The following is a 13,864-nucleotide window of genomic DNA, read 5'->3' as shown; positions in this document are numbered from 1 at the left end:
CAGCCAGCAGCCCTTAATACCCTTTTCCACTCACAGCTCCTGTCTTCCCCTGAAAGGTAGCTACTATCCTGTTTCCAGGTTCTGTTCTTGCTTTTCTTTGTTGTTTCCCAGCTGTGTTTGTATCCCCAACATCGTAGGTTAGTTTGGCCTGTTTTTGGACTTCTAAAAAATGGAGTCATTACAGTATGCATTCTTTTGTGTCTGGCTTCTTTCACTTAGCATTTTGTTTTTCAGATTGATGTACATTGCTGTAGTGGCTGTAGTTCATTTTTTTTATTGTACATTACCTTGTTTTGATCTTACTTATGATGGGCACTTTGGTTGTTTATAGCCCAGGTTTTACAGATGTCACTGGCATAAATACTGAATGTGCTTCATGGTGTCTGTGTGCGGGGGGTGCATGTATTTCTCTAGGAAATCCGTATGTAGGACTGACATTGCTGGATGTTTGTCCCTTCATCCGTGCCAGATAATTCCAAACTTTTCTCATATGGTTGCAACCATTTTCAGTCTTTTTTCTCATCCTCATTAACACTACTTAGTATTAACTTTAATTTTAGCCATTCTTATGGATGTGGTGATATCTCAGTGTGGCTTAATTTACATTATAATGTGTTTTCCATTGTCAGTAAGGTTAAATAGGTTTATGTGTGAATGTTGGCCATTTGGGTGTCCTGTTTGGTCCAGTGCTTATTAATTCATGGCCTTTTGCCTATTCTTTTCCTGGGTTTCTTTTTTCTTATTGATTTATATAATCTAGATATAAGATCTTTATCAGTTATATGAATTACAGATACTTTCTCCAACTCTAGAGATATTTTGCTCTTTTTTACTCCGTTAATGGTGTCTTGTGCAGAACAGAGGATCTTAATTTTATTATAGTTCCATTGATCGACTTTCTCCTTTTAGGATTTCATGCTTTTCACATTCTGTGTAAGTCTTAGACAAAGAAGTGTTGGGTTAAGAGGTTTTTAGAATTTCACTTACAGTGTACTCTGCCACTGGCAGTGCTTGAACCTTTTGATACCATTTTTCACAGTGTGGGCACGATCCCCCCCTTTCCCAGAACCAGAGTTCTTTGTTCGTTAGTGAGTATTTTATCTTAGTTTGCTCCTGAGACTCAACAAATTTGTTGCATTATTTGATGCACATGGCAGCCACTAAGCATAATTCCAAGATTAATACTAAAAATATTCTTTAGCTTTTGATTCTGAGGAACATTTATAGCTGGTAGGAAAAGAGATAAAGATCTGAAAAATTGTTTTCTTTTTATTAATTTAAGTTAGCATGATTTGGGCTTAAATTAATGACAGCAAATTGATGAAGACTTAATATAATGGATCAAGGGATCCAGGAAATTGATGAGTTAGAATTCTGTAGATTTCTTTTATAAATTTCTAGTGTGTTTGTAAGAGGCAGAATCATGACTTGATCTACTTTTTTTTCCACATACTTTCTTAAAGAAGACATCCTTACCCTGATTTACCTCTGCTTTTCCTCTCCCTGGCCCCCAATATTCATTCAGAGTCCTTCCTAATCTGCGAGGTGGGAGGTGTCCCCTTGATTTTCCCTGGGAATGTGTAGAGTTGAACTCACACTGCCACAGAGCCCTGGAAGAAGGAGCTTCCTTTGGAGGAGGAAATCTGCACCGCCCCCTTCCAGTTTAGTTCACTGACACTTTCCTGGGCCTCATCACAGTCTAAGTTCTCCTCCTGCCTTTAGACTTTCCATTGCTGCCAGAATGAAATCCCTACAACTCACATCATGCCTCTCTCTGTGCCTTCAGAGACTCAGACAGAATCTTAGTCCCTCAGCACAGTGTCTCACCATCTGCCCAGCTGCTCTCTCTGCACTCTCACGCACCTAGTCCCCTGTGGAAATCTGCAGTTTCCTCGCATGGAGAACATTGCTCATCCCGTTATCTAGAATACCCTCCTGTCTGCTACAGCCAAGCCATCTCCTGCTAGCTAATTTCCTTTAAAACTCAGCTTAAGCAGCACATCTCTTTGTAGGCCTTAGTTCCAATGCCCTCTTTCCTCCAGTTTACAGAGTTAGATGCCCCCCTGTTCTGGACTGCCACAGCTCTCTATACCTCTGTTGCTGTGCTTTGTGTTGTAATAAATTTGATTTTCTTTCTAACTCAGTTGAGCCTCCTTGAAGGCAGAGGCCCGATTCCCCCTTCTTTTGCCTCCCCTCCTCCAAACTAGCATGGTGTAGCTTATAAGAGGCACCCCATGAACATTTCCTGAGTGGACTGAATGTAAAATTATATATTTCATGATGTACATACGTAAAGAACTTGTGGAGAAAGAGATCAATTAGAAAGAGTTTTAGGAACTTACCGGTGTTCTAAATCTCTCTTCTCCTAAAGCAGTGTGCATTTAGGAGTGACTGCTGTGCCTGTAGGATCTGTTGGGTTTTGCTCACCTGAGTTGTGCCTTGCTGTCACAGAAGGATGCCTTGCAGTGGTCTCGCAGTCCGGCTGCTGTGGAGGGAGAGGAGCCGGAGGACACAGCCGATGTGGAGAGCTGTGGGTCTAACGAAGCCAGCACTGTGAGCGGTGAAAACGATGGTAAGTACCCCTCACGGGATGGACCAGGAGCTTCACATAGTTGCTGGCAACTAACCTTTATTTCCCTCTCTCCCAGTTTCTCTTGATGAAACATCTTCGAATGCATCCTGTTCTGCAGAATCTCAGAGTCGGCCTCTTTCCAATCCCAGGGACAGCTACAGGGCTTCTTCACAGGTAGGGAGGAGAATTGGTGGCTAGGCTAGGGGAAGGTGAGGCCAGGCACAAGACAGGACTCTTCCTCTGTGGTTAACTATGTGTTTCTGGAGAGCAGAGCAAATCAGTGTAGTCTCCACCTTTTAGTACAGTTAAAAGTGGGCAGTGGATCTGAGAGCAGAGTGGTTGGTTTTTTCCTCATTACCACAAATAGGTAGTTGCGCTCCTACTTCTGACAAACAACGGCACCATCTAGAACGCAGATACCACAGTGCAGAGTGGGGAACACTCGAGCTTGGGAGTCAGCACTTGGAATTATGGCCCTATTGCTTGCTAGCTTTGGTGCCTTGGGCAAATTCCTTATCTGTAAAACAGGGTGACAATACATTCCATTCTGCTTGGGGTGTTGAGCACAGTGGCCAGCACCTGGCTTAGTAACATGAGTCCATGCTGCTCTTGCCATTACCTGCCTGAGCTGGTTGAATGTAGCTCTGTTGTACCAAATGGCGGTAGAGACATGGTGGAGAGGGACCGCTTTTGTGGCCCTGTAGGTGACTCAGGCTCCTTTTGGAATCCCTTGGGCATCTAGGCAAACAAGCAAAAGAAAAAAACTGGGGTGATGCTGCCGCGAGTTGTCCTGACTCCTCTGAAGGTAAACGGGGCCCACGTGGAATCGGCGTCAGGTATGTGCAAACTTGTGATATGATGCTCCTTTCTCAGGTCTTGGGGCCTTGCCCCCTCTGGCAGCAGTGTCTGACCTAGGTGATGTGGTGCCCGTTGAGCCAGGAGGCCCTCCCAGTGGGCAGCACACTGTGGTGGTGAGGCCTGAGCTAGGTTCTGGTGCTGGGCTCTGCCGTGTACACCGCCCTTGGCCTCGCAGGGCGGTGTGAGGGTCTGATGAAAGTGTGCAGGTGCTTGGTAAAGGTGCAGTGCTGTGCAAACTAAGATGGCGGTTTGGTGTTCTTATGGGATATGGTAAAGCCAGACCGTGAGGTGGTGATCTCTGACAGCCCAAGGTTGGGCCACGGAAGCACCCGCTATTTCTGGCAGCGTCTCAGGGAGAGCTGGGAGAAGTAAGCTTGTCTGAGAGCCCTGGGCGCGGCGGGTGATGCTCTTGACCAGTGGAATGCTGTGCCTTCAGGGTTCTCGGGCCGCCACGCCGATGGCGAGAGCGGCAGCCCGTCCAGCAGCAGCAGCGGCTCTCTGGCCCTGGGCAGCGCTGCTACTCGTGGCCAGGCCGAGGTCGCCCGGGACCCTGCCCCGCTCCTGAGAGGCTTCCGGAAGCCGGCCACAGGTGAGTGGCTCGGCACTCATTTCTCTGCCTGTAAGGGGGGCCCCTGCAGGCCTAGTGAGAAGAGGACAATCTTCTGTTTCACTTCCTTTACCAGTTTATTTTGACTTCTTGGGTGGCCCTCTATTTTTTTGTTTCTTACCTTGTATTTTGGTTATTTTACATGTAGATCTTCTCTGCTAGACTGTGAGGGAACTTCTAGGCAGAGATGGTGCCACATTGTTCCTTGTATGTCCCTGCAAGGGCATGGCCTGTGCCTGCCTTGGTACTGCTTAGTAAGTGTTTGGGTGAGTGAAAATTGTTTCTGAGCTGCTCAGGGAGGATTCCAGCATCCGTTTTCTCTCTTTGGTAGCATCCTGCCACATTTATTCTCAACATCCAAAGTTTTGGTCAGGCACCCTTTTTTCTAGCCTGGTCAGAATGTTGAACAGAAGGAAGCCTGTGTTGAACTTGGAGGTTGCAAGCAAATTCAGTAGCGTGCTCCTCCCACCCCTCAGTAGGGCTATTTGCAAGGCCAGTATGCTGTTTTCTAGTTTGGAATTTATTTCTCAAAACCCACATGCTGGTTATTTGTTAGATGGGCTACATGAAACCATTAAGACTAGCCTTGGCTTCTGAAAATTAGAATAAACCATTGCCCAAGTGAGAACTGGGTTTGCCGTCTTGCTGCTTTTCCAACTCATCCGTAGTGCTTAACGTCTCATAGGTCTCTAAGTGATTTTTTTCAAGTAAAAGTAACATTTACTGAGGTTTCTGTGAGAGATACTGATATCTCAGTGGCTTTAAACAGCCTAATACCTTTCTATGTGGAAACATAGCTCTCTATCCCGTTCCAGGGAAGGCTTCTGCAGAGTTTCCTATAGTATACCAACTAGATTTGCTTTTAGACAGCTTCCATCATTTCTCCAGTTGGCTTTGAGGAGCCTGTTCTCCAGCTTTGGAGGGAAGCTCACAGCCTGCCCCCTTGTCTGTTTTTCTTTGGGAAGAGCATCCTCTTCAGCCTGTGTCACACAGCATGGTACAGAGTCTTGTCTGAGAGGATGCAAGCCCAAGTGTTCTCTTAGGTTTGATGGCAACGACAGATACCTGAAGAGGATAATTGTGACGTGTAGGTTAGAGTGGACTGGATGTATATGCAGATAAGTTCTGGGTAGTTTGGGTGCTGCCACTAAAATTTTTCCCTCAGTTGGCATTTGCTCTTTTGTTTTAAAAGCTGAAAATCTATACCTTGCTTCTTGCTGCTTTAAAATCACAGGTCAGATGAAGCGCAACAGAGGGGAAGAGATAGATTTTGAGACGCCTGGGTCCATTCTTGTCAACACCAACCTTCGGGCCCTGATAAATTCTCGGACCTTCCATGCCCTGCCAGCCCACTTCCAGCAGCAGCTCCTCTTCCTCCTGCCTGAAGTGGACAGACAGGTGCAGATGGGTAGCCACCTCTTTGCCTCTCTCTGGGTGGGCTTCTGTTCCCTTTCTGAGTTTCTTTATTGTGCTTTTTGCCTTGATCCTTCTAGGTGGGGACAGACGGCCTATTGCGTCTCAGCAGCAGCGCACTGAATAATGAGTTTTTCACTCACGCGGCTCAGAGCTGGCGGGAACGCCTGGCTGATGGTGAGTCGATGTTCTCAGATGGCTTGAGAGGTACCTGCCATGTGTGGTGTCACTTGTCCTTGGTATTTAAAACCCAGGCATTCATTTTGTACCAGTCTCTTTACTTTCTTTTCAAGGTGTATTTATTATAAGGCAGGCTTTCCTCACAATGTTGTTGAATGTGGTGGGTGTTAATGTGCTGTAGCTTTAAAGAAGGTACAGAGTGTTTGTGCTTTGCTATTTTGAGTGTATATATCCACCTGTATCACTACGTTGTCATTAGAGCTATCTATAAACTCCTGGGTCTTTCCAGTAATCCTGGTGTTGTCTGGATAGGTGGAGGAAAGTGCGCCGTGGCATTGACTTAAATGTTGAGCTTTACCAGGTGCTCTGTCTTTTTAGACATTGCCACTTGGAGTGGAGTGATTGTCAGCTTCTCTTAATTTTACGGGGAAGCTATGTGGGGAGTGTGCTGGGAGGTCCCCAAGACTCCCTCTAGGTTTGATGATTCACTAGGAGGACTCACAGGACTCCTTATGTAGTTTCATTCAGGTCTCATAGGACTTCACATGTAGTACTCTTGGCTGTGATTTATCACAGCGAAGGAATACAGAGCAAAATATGCAAAGGGAAAAGGCTCTTGGGGTCAAGTCCTGGGAAAGCAGGCGCAAGCTTCCAGAGTCCTCTCCCCGAGGAATCATACAGAATGTGCTCAGTTCTCCAGCAGTGCTTTGTAATAGCACGTGTGAAATGCAATCTGCTGGGGAAGCATGTTAAGAGACTTGGTACCCGAGTTTTTTTTTGTTTTTTTTTTTTTTTAACTCAGAGTTGATCATGTGAGAAGCCTCTGCCTGGCACATAACCAGATTCTAGATTCCCCGAAGGAAAGCAGGTGCTCGCCATAAACCATCTTGTTTTTATAAACAGTTTAGGCACAGTGAGCCATTCATGTCAGTTAAGGGGGTTGGGAACCCTCCTGAAATCCAAGCTCCCAGATGTCAGCCAAGGGCCAACCTTGTAAGCAGGCCTTTCCAAGAATAAGCCATCAGGCCTGCTCTATTAACCTTTTTCTGCACAGGGAGTAAGAATGGTTCTTTTATTTGTTTCTGTTTTGCTTTTTTGATTGATCAATGTGTTGCTTGGTGTTGAATGACTGATTATCTGAGGGAAGAGTAAATTGCCCTCCCAATGGCCATGTTCTGTCATGACTATGAGCATGATATGGCTCTGGAGGAGATAGCAAGCATGAAGGAGATAGGATTAAAAAAAAAAAAAAAAAGAGCTCCAAACCCACCAAAGTTGTGTGTATTTTGAATAGTCCTGATGTGGGACTCCTGGGTGGCTCAGCGGTTGGATGTCTGGCTTTGGCTCAGGGCGTGATCCCAGAATCCGGGATCAAGTCCCACATCGGGCTCCCTGCGAGGAGTCTGATTCTCCCTCTGCCTGTGTCTTTGCCTCTCTTTCTGCGTCTCTCATGAATAAATAAATAAAACCTTTAAAAAATAAAAGTCCTGATGTGGTGGAATGGCAAGATTTGGCTTTCCATAAGACAGACATTAGTATCCTGAATGCACACACTGTATTTCTCTTTAGGCGAATTCACTCATGAGATGCAAGTTAGAATCCGACAGGAAATGGAGAAGGAAAAGAAGGTGGAACAGTGGAAAGAGAAGTTCTTTGAAGACTACTATGGACAGAAGTAAGGCCTTTGGTGCTGCCAGTCCTGATCTGAGCTGTGGGGGGCAGAGAAGCAGATGATGTCTAAGTCATGGACACCAGCATGGGGACAAGAACAGGGTGGCCGCGGTGGCTTGCCTGGCTTGTTTAGCTTAACGCCATTCATAGAAAAGCCTAACATATGTTTTTCTGTGGTTAGTGCTGTGAACCACGCAGATATATTTTGTTCTGAAATATCTAACAGCTAAAATAAAATAGGCATGCTTCTCTGCCCTGTAACTAATGGTGTGAATTTGTTTTGCAGATTGGGTTTGACCAAAGAAGAGTCATTGCATCAGAACGTGGGCCATGAGGAGGCTGAAATCAAGAGTGACTTGTGTGTCCCAGGAGAATCAGCACGGCCGCAGCGTGGTCCAGTCACCCGACAGCGAGATGGGCATTTCAAGAAACGCTCTCGGCCAGATCTCCGAACCAGAGCCAGAAGGAATCTGTACAAAAAGCAGGAGCCAGAACAAGCAGGAGTTGCTAAAGACACACAGTCTGTGGCACCAGACATCCCCCTCTACAAGGATGGGGAGGCTAAGAGTGACTCAGCAGAGGCGGGCAGTCCTCACCTGCCTGGCTCGGCCTCTGCAGCACCTGACCCAGAAAGTCCCGAATTCCTGACCCAGCCTGTGGCTTCCCGGACCCAGACCGATCCAGGTGACTTGGCACATGCTTCCGTGTCTCCAGACAGGATTCCCAGCTTGCCTCAGGAGAATGCGGATCAGGAACCCAAGGATCAGAAGAGGAAGTCCTTTGAGCAGGCGGCCTCTGCATCCTTTCCCGAAAAGAAGCCCCGGCTTGAAGATCGTCAGTCCTTTCGTAACACAATTGAAAGTGTTCACACCGAAAAGCCACAGCCCACCAAAGAGGAGCCCAAAGTCCCGCCCATCCGGGTAGGAGGCTGTTTGATTCCTGGCTGTCCTGAGGCCAGGTTCCCTTCGAGGGTCAGGAGATGTGCAGAGCCCCTTTGCAGAGATAGAAGGCTCCAGGCGCTTGTGTTAATTACGTGAGAGTGTAGAGCCCTATACAAGAGAGCCATTCATGAGACTGACTTGATGGTCAGGGGGATAAGGTTCTTTTCTTCCTTGCTGCTTTGTTCACTCTGTTGAAGTTCTCTCTGGAGGTCAGAATCCTTTGGGATTTTTAAATCTTTTATTAGGTGGTGTTAGATTCTTTGTCCACTGATTCACACAGTCCCACTAGAAATTAAATTTAGAAGCATGGCATATGACAGCCCTTGAGCAGAGTTGTCTCAGAATGGTATGGTGTCACAGATGGCCGTTTTACTGCCGTTATTTCATTTTTAAAGATAATTATTTGATTCTCTAGGCCATGCTCCCTAAGTGACTAGAATCTCAGTTTAGCTGTACAGTTCTTATGTCAGATCACTCAGTCAATTAAAATTGTTTTCCAATTCTTCTCTTGCAGATTCAACTTTCACGTATCAAACCACCCTGGGTGGTTAAAGGTCAGCCCACTTACCAGATATGCCCCCGCATCATCCCCATCACGGAGTCCTCCTGCCGGGGCTGGACTGGTGCCAGGACCCTCGCAGACATTAAAGCCCGTGCTCTGCAAGTCCGAGGGGCGAGAGGCCACCACTGTCATCGAGAGGCGGCCACCACTGCCATCGGAGGGGGGGGTGGCCCGGGTGGAGGTGGCGGCGGGGCCACCGATGAGGGAGGTGGCAGAGGCGGCGGCAGTGGTGATGGTGGTGAGGCCTGTGGCCACCCTGAGCCCAGTGGAGCCCCGGACACCCCTGGAGAGCGTGCGTCAGATCTACAGCGAACACAACTACTGCCGTCTTGTCCTCTGAATGGGGAGCATATCCAGGCTGGGACTGCTGTGTCCAGAGCCAGAAGAGAGGAACTGATTGCTCTCAGAAAGGAGGAGAGCTGCCCCCTGCAGAGGGTTCCAGATGTCCTCACAAGTGGGCTGGAAGTTGGGGCCTCCCAACTCCCCATTGCTCCCACTGGGGACAAGCCTTGCCAGGCTTTGCCCCTACTGTCCTCCCAAACCCCAGCCCCAGAGAGATTAGTTGAGCAACCTCCGTTGCATTTAGATGTTAGAACTGAACGTGAGTCTGGTACCACTTCCTGGGAAAGCAATGATGAGGATCGAGGACCCTCTCTTTCCATGGAGAGTGGTCCTGTGCAGTCTCTAGTGGGGGATGTTGTATTGGAAGGAGGACCTGGCCAGGCTCTAGACCGAGACAGTAACCCCAGCATGAAGGATCCTGTGAATGTGACTCCCAATTCTGCCAGTGAATCACCATTGGCTAATTGCCTGCAGGATAGACAGTATGATGAGGAATTAGGACTTGGTGATTCATCCTCACCCACAAGGGAAAGTGCTACTAGACAAGAAGACTTGACAACTGAGGCCCTAGTCTCTGATGGTGCTGCTCCTTGGGTGCCTGGCCTGTCAAAGGATGAGACTGTGGGACAGCCTGAACCAGACTCTAGGGAACTTGTCCCATCTGTTGAGCCCCAGGCTGTGGAAGAGTGGGAGAAAGCTGTCCCCCTCATTCCTGCATTACCTGGGGAGTTGACAGCTGGGGAAGGGCTAGATCCCCCCAACCACTTCCCTTTGCTCTGGACAGTGCCATCTCGAGGGTGCACTGACCGTGCTGGCAGTGACCGCAAACCAGTGGAAGGTGAAAAGTTGAAAATCAATGGAGACTCTGAAGCACTGAGTCCTCACGGTGAGTCTACAGACACGGCCTCTGACTTTGAAGGCCAGCTCTCTGAGGACAGCAGCGAGGCCGACCCCAATGAGGCCACCATGGTAAAGAGAGCTTTGGTGGCAGACACAGATGAGAAACGCAATTGGAACCCCTCTGCCTCACTCTCCAAAGTGAACGGTGACCGGAGTCTGGTTACAAGGACAGACAGCCTGGCTACTCCTCAGAGCTGGGTGTCTCGTGTATGTGCAGTCCCCCAAAAGATTCCAGATTCCCTGCTGCTGGCTAGTACTGAGTACCAGCCAAGGCTTATGTCGCTGGGCAGGGCTGGGTCCTCATTGGAGGCCACTAACCCACTCGTGATGCAGTTGCTGCAGGGTAACTTGCCCCTAGAGAAGGTTCTTCCTCCAGTCCAAGGCAGCGGCAAACCTGAATCCCCAGGACTCCCACTTATGAAAGAGCAGAGCCTTGGCGGCTCCCTGGGAGCAGGAGCTTTGCAGGATTCTGCAGAAAACAGTTGTGCAGTTGGCAGGAGCAGCCCCCGTGCTATAAGAGCTTCAAAGGAACCTCTTTTACCTGACAGCCATGGAGCAAGCACCAGTCTTGCCAGGCTAGAGCCCACCCATGCTCCTGGAGCACCCCAGAAGATTTCCAAGACAGTCCCAAGTCTAGACTCCCTATTTCCAGTGACAGAGCTGACGACTGCCTCTGGAAAAGTAGAAGTGGATTCCAAAGAGCGATTCTCTACTGTTAGTTTGGAAGATCAGAAGGAAGCCGTTGATGCATCCCAGCGCAGTAATTCAAATGCTGCCCCAGGCAAAAGCCCAGGAAATCTCACTACCTCGAGAGACCCTTGTTTCTCTTCTCCAAATGCGATCTCCTTGGATCCTGATCAGACAGGTCGGGCCCTGGGTAATCAGAACAGTACTGGAGGCCAAGGGAAGAAGCTCTTTGGCCCTAGGAATGAGGCTGCAGCCCTTCAGTGCCCCAGACCCATGGAGCCAACACCACTGCCTGCTGATGCCCCTCCCAGTTTTCCCAGTAGGAAGTTGGGGCCAAGCAAAAACTCTGTGTCTGGTGGGGTACAGACCACCAGAGAAGACTGGGCTCCAAAGCCACCGCCTGCCTCTGTTGGCAGCATCAAGAGTGAGAAGACTTTTGAGGGGGGTCCTCTCAAGGCAAACGCAGAGAACAGAAACGCCACTGGTCCTGGTCCACGGGAGTTAGTGGATCACTTGCAAGGGATGCCCTTTGTCCTTGATCTGCCCTTCTGGAAATTACCCCGAGAGCCTGGGAAAGGGCCTGGTCAGCCTCTGGAGCCTTCCTCCATCCCCTCCCAACTCAATATCAAACAGGCATTTTATGGGAAGCTTTCCAAACTCCAGCTAAGTTCCACCAGCTTTAATTATGCCTCCAGCTCCCCCACCTTTCCCAAAGGCCTTGCTGGAAGTGTGGTGCAGCTGAGCCACAAAGCAAACTTTGGTGCGAGCCACAGCGCATCACTTTCCTTGCAGATGTTCACCGACAGCAGCACGGTGGAAAGCATCTCACTCCAGTGTGCGTGCAGCCTGAAAGCCATGATCATGTGTCAGGGTTGTGGTGCGTTCTGTCACGATGACTGTATTGGACCCTCAAAGCTCTGTGTATTGTGCCTTGTGGTGAGATAATAAATTATGGCCATGGGAAAAGTTGTATATTTAGTGTGTGTATTTTGATAATGATTGATCTTACACTTGTATACAGAATATCATTGATATAATAGACTCTGTTTCTCTAAGCAAGAGCACTCTTGCCCTTCCCTAAAATTTGTAGTGCTAAAGCCCCTCTGTCACTCACCAACTCTTCTGGTCCATCTGGAAGGGTTTCCTGCCTGGCAACTCATTGGGCTGCCCAAGGCCGGCTGGCCAGCTTGAGCTCTCATGCAGACAGAGCCTGGTGTGGCGTGGGGAGCCTACCTTGACACCCAGAGGGACTTGAAACTGAAGAAAGAAGGTTGTGTTCTCCATCAGGGGAACTAACCTACCTGAACTGAGTAGACCTGCTAGTCTTCCACTGCCCCCTCCCTGCTATCTTCCCTTCTGCTGCTCCGCCTGGGGGAGTTCATGGCTGGGGAAGCCAGCACAGGGTTAAAGTAACTCCCAGCAGTGCCCACCAGGGGGCCCAAGCACCTGCTCACCTCAGGGGCACAGTTCAGCCACTTGCCATTTGACAGGAGCCAGTTTGACCTTTGGTTCTGTTGCTGAAGCAAATTTGGGACTTTCCTGTCTCGGTACCATTCACTGGCCCGCAGGAGCTTTTGAAACCTTGAATAGACTTGCTTGGACAATGGGGTTGGGCATAGGGTTGTCTTTCCTCTTAAAATGCCATCTGTAGACCTTGTAAGTCAGATGTCCAGATGTTTGGCAGGTGAATTCCTCTGCTTGACACCCTCCCTGTCACTTTGGACTCAGTGGGAGTGGGCATCTCCACGCACCTGTGTATGTGAAAGTCATTTTACATTTCAAAGCAGTGTGTGTTTCTTATTTTTATATTTTTAACTCTTTATCCTTGGATGTATAAAGTGAACTTTTTGGCTTCTGTAAGTATGCTCTATGCACCTCTAATGTTTTATCATGTATTTATATGTTGTACACAGTACTGGCCGATTCTGTAAATGGATGTATTGTACAGAGAACACGAGTGTCTCTCCCTTATTATCCGTCTCCGGCAACATCGCATTTAGGTGGTGTGCTTCTCTGCCTGAGTCAGAGCCACCACCCGACAGGAGGGTGCAGCAACTGACTTGGGATCTGCCAGCGTGGCCCAGTGCCCTGTCCTGGTCGCCCAATGGACCTGCTGTGGCCCGCAGAACCACAGCCAGCCCACCTGCGCTCTGCTGAGCAGATGTGTCTCACCTCATGTCTCTTCTCTTCTGACCTTCCACTGGCTTCTCGCTGCCATATGGGATAAATCACCACCACCAGTGTTAAGTGCTCTGAAGTCAAGGGTGAGTGCCCTGGGCAGCCCCAAGCAGGCATTCCAGATGTGGCTCCAGGGTTACCACCTTCAATACCTGGGACCATTTGGTGTTCTTTTGATAGCAGGTTGGGGAAGAAAGCCACACCTGTTGCCTGCTTCTCTCACTACACACTCCCAGCACGTAGACATCTCCATAGTTATCTTCCCTCGCCTTGCTCCCCACCTTCTTACCCCTCCACTCGTGGCAGAGTTGAGAGCCCTCATTTGACTTCCATCTCCCTGTATGAGTGCTTCTGTGTGAAGTAGAAAATTGGTGTGACCTCAGCAAGTTTCACCCGAAAGACCCCCGTCCCACCCCATCTCATCCACTGTGGCATTTTTGTTATCTAAAGCGTGAGAAGGTGGCAGTCACGTAGTGATGTAAATGCAGTATTGGTCAAGTCCAAGTTGTCAACTTTAATAATCTGTTTACCAAAGACCGGGAGCAGAGGCCCAGGTGCGTGTGATCTTCCTTCTGCTGTGACCTTTGGCGGCCTGTAGGCTATAGGCAGAAACTGGTCTGTTCCTTGGGGCTGCCCAGGGAAAGCACGGCTCTTGTATGTCTCTTGTGGTTTCGGAAAAATAAACCTGTACAGCCTGCGCTTGTGGTCTCCGTCGTCTTGTGTGGCCGCCCAGCTGGACTGGGAAAGAAGGCCAGGAATACAGAAGGGGCGCCGCAGGAGCAAACACCGGCTCACTTCACCTTAGCTCCAGAACCTCTGTCCTTGGTCTGGAAGCTCTTCTTCTGTGAGGTTAGTGCTAAAAGCCTGACTTGCCGTTTTTTCCGCTGGTCTCTAGACTCTGACTGAAAGAAATCTTAATGAGAGCAGTGAAGGTGCTCCTCCCAGCCACCCTA

General features: G+C 48.9%; 1 protein-coding gene across 1 annotated transcript in view; it reads left to right on the top strand.

Moving 5' to 3' along the window:
* ASXL1 (ASXL transcriptional regulator 1) overlaps window positions 1–13,609 on the top strand; it is an 80,410-nt gene extending 66,801 nt beyond the window's left edge. The window contains exons 5-13 of the mRNA XM_055304412.1: window positions 2,452–2,572; window positions 2,649–2,746; window positions 3,315–3,408; window positions 3,867–4,019; window positions 5,272–5,435; window positions 5,531–5,627; window positions 7,200–7,305; window positions 7,588–8,221; window positions 8,757–13,609. Coding sequence (XP_055160387.1) covers window positions 2,452–2,572; window positions 2,649–2,746; window positions 3,315–3,408; window positions 3,867–4,019; window positions 5,272–5,435; window positions 5,531–5,627; window positions 7,200–7,305; window positions 7,588–8,221; window positions 8,757–11,678 — 4,389 coding nt within the window. The 3' untranslated portion in view covers window positions 11,679–13,609. The remainder of the gene's footprint in view (window positions 1–2,451; window positions 2,573–2,648; window positions 2,747–3,314; window positions 3,409–3,866; window positions 4,020–5,271; window positions 5,436–5,530; window positions 5,628–7,199; window positions 7,306–7,587; window positions 8,222–8,756) is intronic.
* The last annotated feature ends 255 nt before the right edge of the window (window positions 13,610–13,864 follow it).

This window comes from Nyctereutes procyonoides, unplaced genomic scaffold (genome assembly GCF_905146905.1).
Source record: "Nyctereutes procyonoides isolate TBG_1078 unplaced genomic scaffold, NYPRO_anot_genome, whole genome shotgun sequence".
NCBI lineage: Eukaryota > Metazoa > Chordata > Mammalia > Carnivora > Canidae > Nyctereutes > Nyctereutes procyonoides.
The sequence above is the reverse complement of the archived record's forward strand: the minus strand, read 5'-3'. Positions and strand labels throughout refer to the sequence as shown.